This window comes from Hyaena hyaena, unplaced genomic scaffold (assembly GCF_003009895.1).
Source record: "Hyaena hyaena isolate Hyena2069 unplaced genomic scaffold, ASM300989v1 scaffold_143, whole genome shotgun sequence".
Lineage (NCBI taxonomy): Eukaryota > Metazoa > Chordata > Mammalia > Carnivora > Hyaenidae > Hyaena > Hyaena hyaena.
The window spans coordinates 753,865-771,614 of NW_024080775.1; the positions used below are offsets into that span (position 1 = coordinate 753,865).

A 17,750-nucleotide genomic window follows, 5' to 3' on the forward strand; every position below is an offset into this window, starting at 1 on the left:
CTCTCTCTCTCTCTCTCTCTCTCTCTCTCTCTCTCTCTGCCCGTTTCCCCATATGCACTCTCTCTCTCTTTCTGTCTCTCAAAATAAACATTAGAAAAATAGAACCTTTAAAATAAAGAAAAAGATTAAAAATCATAAATAAGCATCATTACTTAGAGATCTAATCTGTGTGTTTGGTTTAAATAATTACTTAAATTTTAAGGTTCTTTATTTTTATTAAATGGCATAAACCAGTGGATTTTTAGATGGAGTGAGCTTTATAAGTCTAGAATAGAGATAGTTGGATTAGTTAATTTCAGTACATTTATATAATTTCTTTCTTTAGGTCTTGGACATGTTGGGGCAAAAACCTCTCATTTTCATAATTATTAAGCAGATGATGGTGTATCTTGTTCACCCATAACATTGACATAGAATATCTAGGTATTCGTGGTTATTGTTTTTATTTTATTAATTAGAATTTTTTAATGTTTTACTTTATTTTTTTGAGAGAGGGAAAGGGGCAGAGAGAGAGGGAAACAAAGAATCTAAATAGGCTCCAGGGTCTGGGCTGTCAGCACAGAGCTTGATGTGGGACTTCAACCCAAGATCACCTGAAGTTGGACCCTTAACCAACTGAGCCACCCAGGTGCCCTGTTGTTGTTTTTAAAGCACTAAGGTTGAGGGCTCTGGTGCCCGAAAGATTGGGTTTGATTATTTATCTTTTGTTGATCATACAATCTGAGGCATTTACTTCAGTCCATGCCCCTCAGTTTCTCCAGCTATGAAGTGCAAAATATAATTAGGTTTATCAAGAGAATTAACTGAATTAATGCATATAATTCACTTTAAACAGTGCCTGACACAAAGTAAATATTCAATAAATGTTGGCTATTATTCTTACCAATTATAGTTGGATAGCCAGACTATTAATGTAATATGTTTGCTACCCTGTATTAATTTAACTTCAGTTTATAGGACCAAAAAGTAAATATGGTAATATATTTCATTTTTTTATTAAAATTTTTTAAGTTCATTTGTTTATTTTGAGAGGAAGGGAGGATGGGGGAGAGAGGGAGAGAGAAAGAATTCCAGGAAAAAATCCTCTGCACTGTCAGCACAGAGCCTGACACAGGACTCAAACCCTGAACCATGAGGTCATGACCTGAGCTGAAATCAAAAGTCAGATGCTTAACTGATTGAGCCACCTGGGTGCCCCAGTAATGTATATCTTGAGGCCAGATATACAGAGGATAAAATGTCATTTGGACAGTGAAAGGAACATATATATCTGGGTGAATTACCTATAACATCTTTTTTTCAAATGGATTAATTCTTCTTAAGCACCACACTATCTAAACTAAAATTTGAATATTAAAGTTGAAATAATATTTCTCTCAAAGTGTTCATGGCAGAGTACTATATTTAGAATTAATTAAAAAGAATGTATTTTTTGGTTTTAATTTTTTTCATTTAAATTCTGGTTGGTTAACATTTAGTGCAATATTAGTTTCAGGAGTAGAGTTTAATGATTTGTCCTTTATATATGACACTTAGTGCTCATCACAAGTGCCCTCATTAATGCCCATCACCCATTTATCCCATTCCCTTGACCACTTCCCCTCAGTAACCCTCAGTTTGGTCCCTATAGTCAAGAGTCTCTTTTATGGTTTGCTTCTCTCTCCCCCACCCCGTATTTATCTCTTTAATTTATTAAATTCTACCTATGAATGAAATCATGTGGTATTTGCTTTTCTCTGGCTGACTTACTTCACTTAGCATAACACACTGTAGCTCCATCCACCTCATGGCAAATGGCAGGATTTCATTCTTTTTGATGACTCAGTCATATTCCATTGTATCTGTATACCACATCTTTATCCATTCATTGGCAAATGGACATTTGGGTGGTTTTCATAATTTGGCTATTACTTACAATGCTGCTGTAAACATTGGGGTGCAGGTGCCCCTTTGAACCTGTATTTTTGTATCCTTTGGGTAAATACCTAGTAGTGCAGTAGCTGGGTCGTAAGGTATTTCTATGTTTAACTTTTTGAGGAGTCCTCATGCTGTTTTCCAGAGCACCTAGTATAAGAATGCATTTTTAAACAAGTTATTTAAATGAAGATAGATACACTAAGCAGATCCCTTCCTTTGTCTCATGGTTGCAAAGGTGAAAAAAGAGGCAGGATTAGGTAAAGCTTGTTGAAGTGTAACAGAGGAAGATTTTCAACTTTGTTCATAAAGTTTAGAACTCTCTTTTATTGTTAGACTTTAGAAATCCTGCATCACAGTTCTGAGAGCTCTCTATTGAAGCTTCCCGTTAGCATTCACAAAAACTTTCTGGTCTGGACCACTAATACTTCTGTTAGTAGACTCTGGGTATTCTCCTGCCAGCAAAGTGAAGAGGAAAATTCAGTCGCTGCTTTAAGTATCGTAAATGCAACCCCGCACAATTATAGGACTTTCTTGTCTGAAGACTACCAGCACTCTTTAACAAGCTATTCACCATTCAGATGAACAGTAGAGTCCGACCCTGAAATAGCAGTTAACCACATAAAACTGTAAGAGGGATTAATAGTCCAAGAGGCTGAAATGTAATCAGACAGGTGAAATAGCAATAAGATAAAATATTTGTGTATGAACTAGCCTGAAGAATTAACTTTTAATACTGTTGTAGTAACTGAGTTTAGAATACTTGTGAAAAGATATTAAACTCTTTAAAATATGTCCTTCTGCTTTGCAGGTGTAGAAAATGAGACACATGCAAACAGGGTTGTTATTTTTTCTTTTTTACTTTATTTGAAAACATTTTCTGATATCTTAATAGATGCAATTGTATACAATTTGGTGTCTTTCCCTCTACTGAAGATGCTATAGAAGGGTATTTGTAGTTTTCAATTATAGAAAATGAAGTACAGCTGCCAAATTCTTATTTGTTAAGTTTGTCATCATATAATGTGAAAACAGAGTATAGAATAGAAATGCTCAAAGTGGGGCTAACATTGGGATTTTTCTGCTTTGACCCTGGAAATAAATGAGAAGAAGTATCTGTGGAAAATGAATAGATTTTGCTATATTCTGGTTTGATGATGAAACTGAGCTAATGTGTATTACGGACCATTCATAAAAACATTCCTTAGTTAACTGAATGGATTTGTGATTGCTTTTGTCAAGGGTGTGTGTGTGTGTGTGTGTGTGTGTGTGTGTGTGTGTGTGTGTGTGTATGGGTTTGCTTGTATTTATGTGTGGGTTTTAAATAAATAATTCTAGAAGGGTACATTCACTTAGCCTTCAGGGGCTTGTAATTATTACATTATGCATATTGATTTCTAAATCCAAGTACATTATAAGCTAAGATTCATGTATGAAAGTACTATCTATGGAATATTCATTCAAGACATAGTAATGTTTTCTGTATATTCTGTAATGTTTGTAAGAAATGGAAACCATTTTGGTGTAGAATTATAATTTTGAAGATTCTATTTGCACACATTTTTTACTTTTACTTTCTCCACATTGCCTAGCCTCACCCAACACACTAATGCTTACACCATAGCTAATGTCCTTGTGTTCATTATTATATTTTAACAAAAAAATCATATGAACAGATTATGATTATATTTGTGTTGACATCTTTATTTTAATCTGCTTTTAAAAATTAAAATGACAAATATTTTAGTATATTTTAACTAGTCAAATATAATTAACCTTAAAAACATTAGATATCAAGTAAGTGCGATTCCTCACTTTTCTGGGATCAAGAGATCCTATTAACATGTCTTAGAGAAGAAATGTATGAACAAGAATATAATCTATTATCCTGAATATTAAACATGCATACACTCAAATATATTATTTTTTTTAGTTTAGAGAGAGAAGGTGAGAGAGAGAGCAGGTAAGAGGCAGAGAGAGAGGGAGAGAGAGAACCTTAAGCAGGCTCAGTGCTCAGCACAGAGCCTGATGCAGGACTCAATCCCACAACCCAGAGATCATGACCAGAGCTGAAATCAAGAATCTGGATGCTTAACTGACAGAGCCACCCAGATGCCCCTCAAATAAATTTTAATGGAAACTTTCAATACTGTAGAATTAAGAGCTGTACTCAGAGACTAGCTTCCTCGAAGATCTCAGGATACAAGTTTTTTTTAAGAAACCCGCTTTGTGGAAAGCAGGATTATGAAAGTAAGAGATTATAACAGGAAAACCTTTAAGTAAGAAATTTAATTTTTATTTATCATTTCAATAACACTACTCTTCCCCATGTCTGAAAAATCACCTTAGTACCTTTATATAAAAGATATTCCAAATATTAGGTAGATGGCTACAGTTGGGTAGGAAATTATGGGGAAAATAATAATAAAAAGAACATCAAATATGTTTTCAAATTTTAGAATTATAGAATAAATTCCTTTCATACACATACACAAATATGAGGAGGAAAGATTGCACGAAACTTTCTTTTATAGGACATGTGAGGCTCACAGTGCAAAATAGGGAAGAATATTGACAGAAACAATGCTTGTGGTAACAAATGGAATTGGAAACATCTTCGGCATAGGCAGAAATAAACTTTCAGTATTCCTATCTGATGTCAAAATAACCTGTGTGGCTGATGCTTTCTTAAAAGCATGAGAGGGAGGTGGAGAACTAAAAAAGAACCCTGCTTTAATTAGGAGTACCATCAAGAGAGGCAGCTATTTAAAATGAAATTTGAAGTGCATAATGTTACTTGTTTAAATATGACAATATCATGAGGATGTTTAGGACAGATGACTTGTGCATTTAATGTTCATAGGAAAATCTAAGACTTTCAAAGCAGAAAAATACATCTAATCAATATAGGCTTTGTATAAGGCTTTATTCCCATTTGTTCTCAGTCTTAAGGCAGAGAATCGCCATATTTTTATTTCCTCTGTGAATTGATCTTTGACTCCCTCTGTACCAGTCTGTAAAATTAATGCATTCTTTTTTTCTTGAAATTTCTTTCTTTTACAGAGTGGTGTTTTGCTTTTTCATGCTTTAGCTAAATAAGCCACCTAACCAGTCAAAAAAAAAACAAGGCTCCCAGATTTTTAAACAATTTTTTTCCTTTGCTTTCTCTCACAGGAAGTTGATGGCAATAAAGTTATGTCTTCATTTGCCCCACACAACTCATCTACCTCACCTCAGAAGGCAGAAGAAGGTGGGAGGCAGAGTGGTGAGTCCTTGTCGAGCACGGCCCTGGGAACTCCTGAACGGCGCAAAGGCAGCTTAGCTGACGTTGTTGACACCTTGAAGCAGAGGAAAATGGAAGAGCTCATCAAAAATGAGCCAGAAGGTAAAGGTTTGCAAAGGAAGTAAAGTTGTTGTCATCTCCTGATTTTTTTAAAAATTTTTTTAATGTTTTTTATTTATTTCTGAGAGAGAGAGACAGCATGAATGGGGGAGGGTCAGAGAGAGAGGGAGACACAGAATCTGAAACAGGTTCCAGGCTCTGAGCTAGGTATCAGCACAGAGCCCGACGCGGGGCTCGAACCCACAAACCATGAGATCATGACCTGAGCCAAAGTCAGAAGCTTAACCGACTGAGCCACTAAGGCGCCCCCTGGTTTTAAGAGTTGGATTTTAACTTCTAGTTTTGATTTTTTTGACTTAAAGTTAAATTAGACGAAATGGAAGCCTAATGCTGTGAAGATGGATAGCTATTTTTTTTCCAGAAAAATTTCAATATGTCCCAGTGTTTTAAATCATTAATTTCTGTTGTGATGTCTTACTTTCACACATGGGTAAGTTGTGGTTGAGTAAAACTTAAAGATTCAAGAATAGAATGTGACAGCGGAGCCCAGAATAGGTACCGCCTACAACCCCAAATATCTGCAGGCTGGTTTGTTCATCTCCAGTTTTTGTCCCCAAGGCCATTTCACAACTTTATTAAATTTTATAACCTTTATGCATGAATGCATCTTATGTTACCTTAGTTCAGTCTGTTCCAACATTAATTTGGTTGAGGCCTGTTGTATATTTAAAAATCATTGATTATTCTGTTATCTATGCTGAAGTTCCCATTTTGTTCAGCTTCCAGGATGCCTTTCTTTTAAGATTTCATCTTCTAAATGTCTTTAATAGTTACTGATAGTAGCCAATAGGTGATGTGAACAGGAAGTAAAGTTCAGGCAAACAAACAAGAGATACAATCGATGCCAATTATGGAATTTATGCATAACTGATAGTCACCCTTTATGTTCCAGATGTTTACTAACTCCTACTTAAACCTGTATTCTTTCTAAGCATGGATGCTACATTGCACACGAGAACATGCTTTCTACTTAAGAGTCAGATGGAAATTTAAAACAAACAAAAAATAGTGACATAAAAAGACATATTTTACACCAAAAATATACTGCATTTATACTATGTAACACTGAGTTGGGCTCATTTCTAGTCTGTTGTTAGGACAGTGGCAAATTATGAGTATATATGGCACAAAATGTATGTTAACCAGTATATTTGGGAGTCATATGGTAATTAAATATTTCTGGGTTCCTACCAGATGCATAGCTGGGACATGGATTTTAGTTATAATTTATGTAATTCACATGATCTTACAGTTGGAAAGAGTTTTAGAGATAATCTAGTCAGCCAAAGACTTTTGGCTTTCATCCATGTGGAGATAAAAATGGGGTTTTGAGGAGGGCCTAGACAATTTTTTTAATGTGTTGGAATTTTTCTTGATATTAAAAATACTATCTTCTTATTTAAGAATTGTTTAAAAAACATAAAAATGAAAAGAAAAATGAAAATTGCTTAAATTTGTGGCTTTCTGATATAACAACTCTTATCTTTATGATGCATTTCTTTTTTATCTTTAGTTTTACATATTCTGTTCATTTTGCATGATCAATTTTATGCTTTCAAAGTTGTTTTGTATCTCTTAGGTTGTCATACATTATCATTAACTAACATCCACAGTTTATTCATATTTTATTAGTTTTCACCAAGTGTGCTTTACCTGTTCTAAGATGACATCAAGGATAACATATTACATTTAGCTTTGTCATGTCTCCTTAGGTTCCCTTTGGCTGTGACAGTTTCTCAGACTGTTTTTGTTTTGGATAACCTTGAAAGTTTTGAGGAATACTGTTCAGGTCTAATGTAGAATATGTCTCTATTCAAATTGTCTGGTGGTTTTCTCTTGATTAAACTAGGGTAATAGGTTTGGGGAGGAAGATCACAAGGTAAAGTACCATTTTTGTCACATAATATCAAAGGTGTATGATTTATGAATTTGAGGTTGACCTTGATCACCTAGCTGGCTGATAAAGTGTTTGTCAGGTTTTTCTACCATAAAGTTACCTGCTGGCCCCCTTTCTAAGCCCTACTCTTTGGAAGGGAGATGCTATGTGCAACTCACATTTAAAGAGTAGGGAATTCTGTTCCCCCTCCTTTAGAGTACAGTATCTACAAAATTTATTTGGAATTCTTCTGCATGAGAGATTTATCTCTTCTCCATCATTTGTTAATTCATTCAATCATTTATTTATGTAAGTATGGACAACATGGATATTTTATACTTGGACTTATAATCTAATTCTACTTTATTTTGTTGCTCAACTTGTTTCAGCTTTGGCCATTGGAAGTTCTTTCTGTTGACTTCTGTGTCATGTTGACATATCACTGTGATTGTGGGTAATTTTTTTTTTTTTCTTGAGCACTTCTTTACTTTCTGGCACTGTAGGGTGCTGCAGACTCATGGTGGGTATTACATGCCCTAGTTCTAGAATCAGCCATTTCTCTAAGAAGCCCTGGTTTATTTTACTGGAGAATGGTATTAGAAAGCCAGATCTGGACACAAAGTTTGTTCCTTGCTACTAAGGTGTCCTTTCTTTTAGGGCCCCTTATCTGACAAAACAAAGAAATATATGTGCATACTAACCTTTGTACATATGTATCTATAAATATTTCTATGTCTGTCTATATATTAAGCTAAACATGAGTTCTTACTAATATCTGCAAATATAATCAATTTCCACATGGATCATTCGAGCCTCATTGCTTGTTACTGTTACATTCCTATATCCCAACTGTGATAACCCAGATCCTACTACCCACCATCCGTTTGCCTATTGTCCAATTCCTGTGTATATGTATAACAGTATGAGATTATTAACTGATACTGCCATGGGAAACATCTTTATAAAAAGACTGTAGTACCTCTGTGCAATGTCTTTGCCTTTAGTTTTACAGATTCCATTCATCTCCAAAATTACTTAGGTGATTTTTCCTCTACCTCATTCCGTATGAGGTTTCTGCATACATTTGTAATATGATTAAATTCCTTCTGTGTTTTTTCTAGTATCTCTCAATTTTTTAAATTATCTTGTAGAATCCTCTTACATCAAGATTCAGTCTTTATATTGTACATTTCTGCATGTCTTGACAAACGTATATTATCACTCGTCCACCATTATCGTATCATTCAGAACAGTTTGATAACCGTAAAAATCCCCTGTGCTTCATTTGTTCCTCCCTCCTTCTCTCCCCAGAATTCTAGGCAATCTCTGATCTTTCTACTAATCTCCGTAGTTTTGCCTTTTCTACACTGCCATAAAATTGGAATCATACAGTATGTTTCTTGCAAACTGGTTTCCTTCCCATATCAATGTGCATTTAAGTTTCCTTCATATCTGTTCACAGCTCATTTCTTTTCAGCACTGAATAAAATTCCATTGTATGAATGTACCACAGTTTGTTTATCCATTCACCTATCAAAGGACATCATAGTTGTTTCCAGTTTTTGTTTAAGAATAAAACTTCTGTAAGTATTTATGTGAAGGTTTTTGTGTGGACATAAGTTTTCAGCTCAGCTAGATAAATACCTAGGAATGTGATAGCTGAAATGTATGGTAAGATTATGCTTAGCTTTTCTACGAAACTGCCAACTGTCTTCCAAAGTGGCTGTGAGATTTTACATTCCCAGCAACAATGAATGTAAGTTCTTCTTGCTCCATATCTCCACCAACATTTGATATTGTCAGTTCTTTGGATTTTATCCATTCAGATTGGTTTGTAGTGGCATCTCATTGTTTTCATTTGTAGTTCCCTGATGACATATGATGTGGAGCATCTTTTCATATGTGTATTTGCCATCCATATATCTTCTTTGTATATGTTTATACCCTTAGTTCATTTGTTAATTGAGGGCTTCTTTTTAATTATTGAGTTTAAAGAATTCTTTGTGTACTTTGGATACAAGTCCTATATCGGGTGTGTGTTTTGCAAATATTTTATTCCAGTTTATGGGTTGTGTTTTATTTTCTTTTAACATTTTTTGTAGAACAGTTTTTTTTTTTTTTAATTTCCATAAAGTCCAGCTTACCTCTTAGAAGGATCATACTTTTGATGCTATAGCTAAATGCATGTTGCCTAACCTAATGTTATTTAGATTTTCTCCTCTGTTATTTTCTACAAATTACGTAGGTTTGCATTTTACAACTTAGGTCTGTGATCTGCTTTGAGTTACTTTTTGTAACAGGTTTAAGTTCTCTGTCTAGTTTGTGGTTTTGCATATAGATGTTCAGTTGTTCTAGCTCCATTTGTTGAAAAGACTATCATATCTCCACAGAATGTCCTTTGTCCCTTCACCAAAGTTTAGTTGACTGTATTTGTGTGGGGCTCTTTCTGCCCACTACATTCTGTTCCATTGTTCAATTTGTCTGTTGCTTTGCCAATACCTTTCTGTCTTAATTACTATGACTTGAAAGTTGAGTACTGTCAATCCTCCAACTTTGTTCTTTTATTTGAGTATTGTGTGTGTTATTCTGACTCTTTTGCTTTTCCCTGTAGAGTTTAGAATTAGTCTTGCTATCTACAAAATTACTTCCTGGGAAGTTAGAAAAATTGATATTTTAACAATATTTAGTCTTTGTGTCATGAATATAATTCTCTATTGTTTAAGATTTTCTTTGATTTCTTTTGAGTTTCATAGTTTTCTGCATATAGATCTTTTATATATTTTATTACATTTATGCATGGTATTTTCATTACATTGTATTTTTATTTATCTATTTTTAAATATTTGATTATTTTTGAGAGTCAGAATATGAGCAGGGGAGGGCCAGAGAGAGGGGGGAAGACTTGGAATCTGAAGCAGGCTCCAGACTCCGAGTTGTCATCACAGAGCCCGAGGTAGGGCTGGAACTCACGAATGGGGAGATGATGACCTGAGCTGAAGCTGGGTGATTACCCAGTTGAGCCATCCAGGTGCCACTATATTGTATTTTTAATTTCAAATTCCAGTTATTCATTGCTGGTATAAAGGGAGGCAGTTGGCTTTTGCATATTAACCTTTTATCCTGTTTTTTCTATAACCTTGATAAACTTGGTTATTATCTCCAGAAGTTTTTGTTTGTTCTTTAAATTTTTTATATAGACCATCATGTTATCTGTGAATGAAGACAGTTTTATTTCTTCCTTCCCAAGATGTATACTTTTTTATATCATTTTCTTGTCTTACTATATTAGCTGGCTTCCAGTACAGTGTTGAATAAGAGTGGTAAAATGGGACATCCTTGACTTCTTTTTGATTATAAAGGGAAGGTTTCTAGGCATCATTAAATATATTAGCTGTGGTTTTATATAGATATTCTTTATCAAGTGGAGGGAATTTCCCTCTATTTCTAGTTTGCCATGAGTTGTTATCATGAATAGTTATTAAAATTTGTCATTTTTTTCTTCAATTGATATGATGTATTTTTGAAGTATTTAAATTCCAGTTAATTGAAAAAAATAAATTCCAGTTAGTTGGCATACAGTGTAATATTACTATCAGTTGCATTATATAGCGATTCAACACTTCTATACAATACTGGGTGCTTATCACAAGTGCACTCCTTTTTTTATGTCTATTTAATTTTGAGAGAGAGAGAGAGAGAGAGAGAGGCGGAGGCGGAGCATAAGTGGGGGAGGGACAGAGAGAAAGAGAGATACACAGAACCCAAAGCAGGCTCCAGGCTCTGAGCTGTCAGTACAGAGCCTGAAGCCAGGTTGGAACTCACAAGCCTGTGAGATCATGACCAGAGACAAAGTCTGAGGCCTAACCTACTGGGCCACCCCAGTGCCCCTCATCACAAGTACACTCCTTAATCCCCATCACCTATTTTACACAATCCTCCCAGTGGCCTCCCTTCTGGTAACCATCAGTTTGTTCTCTATAGTTAAGAGTATGTTGCTTGGTTTGCCTTTCTCTCTTTACCCCCTTTACTCATTTGTTTTGTTTCTTAAATTCCACATATAAGTGAAATCATATGGCAACTGTCTCTCTCAGACTGACTTATTTTGCTTGACATAATAATCTCTAACTCCTTTAGCATGTTCATATGATGTGATTTTTGAAAGGTAAATGAACCTTGCAAACTTAGAATAAATTCCACTTGGCTGTGGCTTACAATATCTGTATTAATGGGTTCAATTTGTCAATACTTCATTGAGGATTTTTGTATCTATGTTCATGACAGATATTGGTCTAGAGTTGTTGTTATTGTTTTTTTAATGTAATGTTTTAATCTGATTTTTCTAGCAAGATAATATTGGATTCATACAATGAATTGGGAAGTGTTTCCCTCACATGTTAATTTTTAATTTTTCTTTGAGATGTGTGTGTGGTCCAGGTCTAACGTCTAGGAAGAACTACCATTGTAGTGCTATATGTTGGATTACAAAGTATTTTTTGTGGAGGGAGAGGGTATCTTGAAATGATATTCTCACTGGAAATTTGGTATATTGACCTTGCTATTTCTCCAAGGTGTCACGTTGGCTTCTAAATAGTTGCATAGACCCTTAATTTGGAGGTTTATGACAGGCCAGATCCAAATGAATAAGTTCCCTAAGAAGACCCTAGACAGTGCCTCCCAATTTGCTTAGCAGGAAACATTTAGAGGTATTGAGACTTAATAGTGAAGCATATTATCTAGTAACAGCTACACAAGCAAAAGAGCAGAGATAGAGCATCTGCGGCAGGAAGAGCTGACATGAAGAAACATGACTATTACATGTGGACATTATACTGTTTTCATAATTTTTTGCAGTTTTCCTCCCTCCAGATATATTAAAAGCTCAGCTCAAGATAATAAAATGAAGGCAATGAAAAATACAGAGATAGTCTTTATTGAACAGGAATATAAATTGAACATGGCAAACATGTAAAAACCTGAATTCAAGACAGATACTTTATATACGAACAAGACCACTATGATACATTTGTGTTTACATATAGAAGATTCCTAGTACATGTTTCTAGTACACAGAAATGTAAATGCACTCACTTTTATTGATAAGGAAATTTGCCATGACAGGAATGTTTATTTAATAACTGCAGCAATTGAGAGATATGTCAAGCAGCAATTTATGTATTCAATAAAGTGATGTTCTTAGTCACTTAGAAAAAATATTATGGAAAAGCAGAAAGTTGTATCATAAGAAAGGAATAGGATGTCGACAAATTCTTATTTAACTGCAAAGAGAAAAAAATGGGGAAATATATCCAGGGAGATATGTAAAAGTCCCAACAGTAAATAGGAAGTTACATTGGCTTTAAATACTCCATTAATCGAAAGGCATGGTTGGACATGAGAATGGATACCAAGACATGATATTATCTAAGCATTAGGATGACACTGTTTACAGTACAAATGAGCATAGCTGTGATGCACTAACGCATCAAAGGAATAAAATGGGAATAAATTTAACAAAAGAACTGCAAAACTTATACTCAAAAACTACAAAACATTGTAATAGCTTTATGATGAGAGCAGCAATATGGGGATGAGGAGACCAGAGATAGGGTGAATGGAGCTAAATGTTAAGCTCACAAATATATGCCACAGAAAAAATCCTTTCTTCCCCCAAGCTATTTTTTCCATTGTTTTTCAAAGGCCATTAAAATGAACAGCAGGTTGTGATGAAAATTTCATTAAGCCCCAGCTAAATCATTATGAAGGTGCCATATTCATGCCTTTGCTTCCCCTCATTGAGGGGGGAAAGTAGATTTCAGTAGAAAGTCTTTATTATTTCCAACCTTATCCCTGCCAGCAGCAAACTAACAAAAATTCAGAGAAGTTAGAAGAGGATGGTGTGTCGTACAGAAGGAGGCCACTAAAGTGAAATGGTTACAAAGAAAATCAGATTTGCTTATGAGTTGAAGAAAAAATGGCTCTTTTATTCCAGCTATGTTAGTTTTTCAAACAATTAAGATATTTTAAAAGTTATAAATAGGAGAAAATGTATTAATGTATTTTTTGTTTGTATCTTTTTCCTCCATCAGAATTTTTGCCTATCATTATTCACAAAGGTCTGGCATGAGACTTCCTTGTCCAGTGTCTTTTTTTTTTTAATGTTTTATTTATTTCTAGGAGAGAGAGAGAGAGAGACAGCGTGAGCAGGGGAGGGTCAGAGAGAGAGAAGGAGACACAGAATCTGAAACAGGCTCCAGGCTCCTAGCTGGCAGTCAGCACAGAGCCCGACGCGGGGCTCGAACCCATGAACCGTGAGATCGTGACCTAAGCGAAAGTCGGACGCTTAACCGACTAAGCCACCCAGGCGCCCCTTGTCCAGTGTCTTTTAACTGACATGGAGTGCCAAACTTCATAGAAAATTCACAGCTCAAAATATCTGGCCTATGTAATATAGTTGCATTATATCTGGTAATAGCTAAGCCCTATCAGGTAGTCTTTAAGTAAGGATAACAATGAGGTTTAATATTATAATATGGAAAATGCAATATCTGCATCAAAACTTTTATTAAATAATGAAGTATTGGTGGGGGAAATGTAACATGTATTAGGTGTATATCATGTGTTAACTGTAGTGTTTCATAATTTGTAGGAAACACTTCATTTAATCTTTACATAAACCTTATAACCAAGGCTGCTGTTTATAGCTATCCAAATTTCAGGAAGTGCCACTCATATGAACTAAATATCCTTATTCTTATTATCTCTATTTTCAGATGAGAAAGCATGATTAAATATGTCATAGTGTGACTAAGTGTCAGGGTCCTTGTTCAAACTGAAGTCAACCTAAACTATAATCCATGCTGTTAACCACTAGTTACACTGTTTCTTCCAATTAGGAATTTTGCTAGTAATAGTTTAATGTTACTCTTTAGCCCATGTGTGTCTAAATTCCTTTGAAATATTAAATAATAAAGTATTACTTAATAATTTTCTGCTGAAGTAAGTTTCTGATGCCTCAGTGGTGATCAAATTTCCAGAAAGTTTTAATTGAAAATCAGCTCAGTTTGAACTGTTTTGAGTTTAAAGTGCTGAAGCAAAAATGCCTTGGAGAGTATCTTAATAAAAATTTGTTTTAGTTTTTATTATGTCTGGGAGCAAAGCAGTTGTGGAGCAATCGAAATTCAGAATCGGGATAAAGTATAGACACATTTTAGGACCCTACCCTCATTTGTGAGAGTCAGAGACAGAGACAGAGAGACTGGGAGACTGAGACCGACTGAGGCAGAGATATGACAGAGATCACAGAGCAAGTCAGTGTTAAAGCCAAATGAAAATCCAGTCCACATCTTATAGGTTCAGGTTCCTTTATTGTTCAGTTACAGCATACATTCAGACATCCTTTATTCTCTTTTTCTTGGTCTTTTAGAAATAATGTCACTATATTAGTTTTGAAGAGTATTTTGCTATTTGTTAAATTTGATTGAAACTAAGGCAACCAGATATCTTAATTTACCTAATAAAGCCAAAATAGATAGGTATCCCCAAATGTCCTGAGCTCTCAAGTTCCAGTAGCTAGGGATGATCTATAAATAGAGATGAGAATTTGATGTTAGTGGGTCAGATTCAGACCTTAACGAGATTTTCATTCAAACTTTGGATATTTAACAGTGCAGATGAGAATAACTTTTACCTTGATGAGAACTTTAAATACCTTACTTAAAATAGAATTCTTTTAGATACAAAGATTATAGCAGGCCTCTTTTTTTTCATTTTTCATTATTATCGTCAGTGCTCTGTTAAATATCTCTTTGCAATGGCCATTTCGGCTTATGAGCAAATTTACATCTCTTCCTTCTAGAAACACAAGAAGCAAAACTCATCTTTTCTTGATTCCCATCACTATGTGTTCCTCATCACTCCAGGTTCAGTTGCGAGAAAGAGTTATTTGTGCTCACTGTTTTAACTTTGTCATCATTTCTTTTAATGTTTCTTTATTTTTGAGAGAGAGAAGAGCACAAGTGGGGGAGGGGCAGACAGAGGGGGTCAGAGGTTCCAAAGGGGGCCCCTTGCTGATAGCAGCGAGCCTGATGCAGGGCTCAGAGAATGAGGAGATCATGACCCAATCTGAATTCATGCTCAGTCAACAGCCACCCAGGTGGCCCCATCTTTGTCATCTGTCGAAAGTACTGTTAATTGCCTCCATTGTTACCTGTACTCTACTGTAATATAATTGTCCATATATTTGTCAGTTTCTTCCCCCCTGTGAAATTCCTTAACCATGAGGGATGAGGGTAGTACACGTTGTAAACATTTAAAATATTTGTTGAAAGGATGTTTATACCTCCAGCTCAATGGGGCCATTGGTGTGTTTAGGATGGGAGAGGAAACACCATAACAAAGATTCAACTCCTCTGCCAGATATTATGTGAGCTACCACATTTAATCCTCAAAAACTCTCAAGTTAACATTGTTTTATATCTTAGAAATGAAAAAACAGAGGCTTAGTAACTTGCTTATGTTCTTATTATACGGAGGAACTAGAATTAGAACAAAATTACTGTCATCCACCAAACTACTTGGCATTGAATATAAGACCATATGTAATCTGACTCAACCCCTTTTTTTCCCTAACCTTACTTTTCACTACTTTCTAAGGTACATGTTCTTGTGCTATCTTATCAAACTGCTTTTGGTTCTTTCAGTACTGTATTTTTAATACTACTGTACTTTTTAATACGCGGTTTCTTCTTCCTCAAATGTCATTCCTTGTCTTACCTACCCAGTGAATTTTTATTCACCTTTTAAGACTCAGCACCTCCTCTGAACACCTTTGTCAGGATTTGGCTTAGGCTACCCTATGGGCACTAGCTCACTTCTATTAGTTCTTATTACCTCATTATCACTATTGTTTATTTACCTCCTGTCTTCTACAATAGTTTGTGAATGAAGAGTCCCTAGCTTAATTACCTGTGCCTGTCTGTTTCTTAATGGGCTTGATACATAAAAGGTGATTATCTTAACTCTGACAATCAAACCACTAATTGACATTTTGTAGCCTTTGCTAACTAACACTCCCCTAAAATTGGAAAAGTTTCATTTGTCTTTTTGTTCTGGTTTTAACATTCTCTTTTCTTCCTGTCATACCCAAACTCTGCCTTGACCTCCCTATTTATCTCATCACCTTGTCTTCTCCAAACTTCTTCTCCTCATATACGTACCCCTATCATTATTTAATCTTTCAGATCATTACTTTCAGTTTTTTTTTTTTCTTTGACTTAAGGGTTAAAACCTTGTCCTAGGTCACAAAACTAGTTATTATAAGATCCAGGGTAGAAAACTGAGATATATGTATAAGGAAAACTTTATATTTACATTAATCTTTTAAATGACTCTAATAGTTCACATTTCTCTAAGGAAATACATTGGCATTGTCTATGGATTAGTGGCCGTAGACAGTAATTCTCCCCCACTGCTGTAGGCAAAATGAGAAGTAAGTTGGGTTGATCTATGAATAATTTTTCAAAATTCAGAGTTATAACTGGTTCTTTAATAGCCTGTCATCATCAAGGAGACGAGCACCCTTTTCTATGTGTGTAGAGTTGGCATGGCAGGGGGAATTCTTATTTCTTATAATGGGCTCAAGATAGGGGCCTCCTAACTTTGGATCTTCTGTTCCACAACCTTCCCTCCCCCAACCCCCCTACACAGTTCGTGTTAGATAGAGGGCAATGGTAAAAAAAATGACTGATTCTTTTCAGCACCTTCTCTGTTCCCTCTAGTCTTCCAAGAAATCTAGCATGTTACTTCAAGGGTAGAATTTCCAAACTCGGGATTCATGAGGCATTTTTAAATTTTAAATGAGAGTTTCCCTGCATAAAGCTGAACATCTACCCTTTTATTACTAATTTTATTATTATTTATAATAATAATTGAGAGACAGCATGTGGGTGAGAGAGCGTGAGCAGGGGAGGGATAGAGGGAGAGACGGAAACTCTTAAGCAGGCTCCACACTCAGCTCTGAGCCCCATTCAGGGCTGGATCCCAAGACCCTGAGTTCATGATCTGAGCCACAACCAAGACTCAGACGCTCAACCAACTGAGCTACCCAGGTGTCCCTACCTTATTATTTTTATTAAAGAAACCATTACATTTTCTTGCTTCGAAGTTGCTATACTCCTTGTGTTAATGTAATGAATATCTGGGGCGCCTGGGTGGCTCAGTACGTTCAGTGTCCGACTGTGGCTCAGGTCATGATCTCATGGTTCAAGCCCCACATTGGGCTCTGTGCTGACAGCTCAGAGCCTAGAGCCTGCTTCAGATTCTGTGTCTTCCTCTCTCTCTGCCCCTCCCCTGCTCGCTGTCGCTCTTGCTCTCGCTCTTGCTCTCTCTCTTAGAAATAAATAAAACATTAAAAAAATTTTTTTAATGTAATGAATATCTGCCTTCAGTTGGCAATGCTAGGTGCCTTACTTTCGTCGGAGGGTTGTTGAAGGAAACAAATGAGGTAATGCACATGAAAGTACTTTCTTTTTTTTTTTTTAATGTTTTTTATTTATTTCT

At 35.5% G+C, this 17,750-nt stretch overlaps 1 protein-coding gene across 1 annotated transcript in view; it reads left to right on the forward strand.

Annotated features, from left to right (window-relative positions):
* The window catches only part of SOX5 (SRY-box transcription factor 5), a 349,953-nt gene that overhangs the window by 42,163 nt on the left and 290,040 nt on the right, over positions 1-17,750 (forward strand). Inside the window, exon 2 of the mRNA XM_039238579.1 lies at positions 5,089-5,299. Coding sequence (XP_039094510.1) covers positions 5,089-5,299 — 211 coding nt within the window. The remainder of the gene's footprint in view (positions 1-5,088; positions 5,300-17,750) is intronic.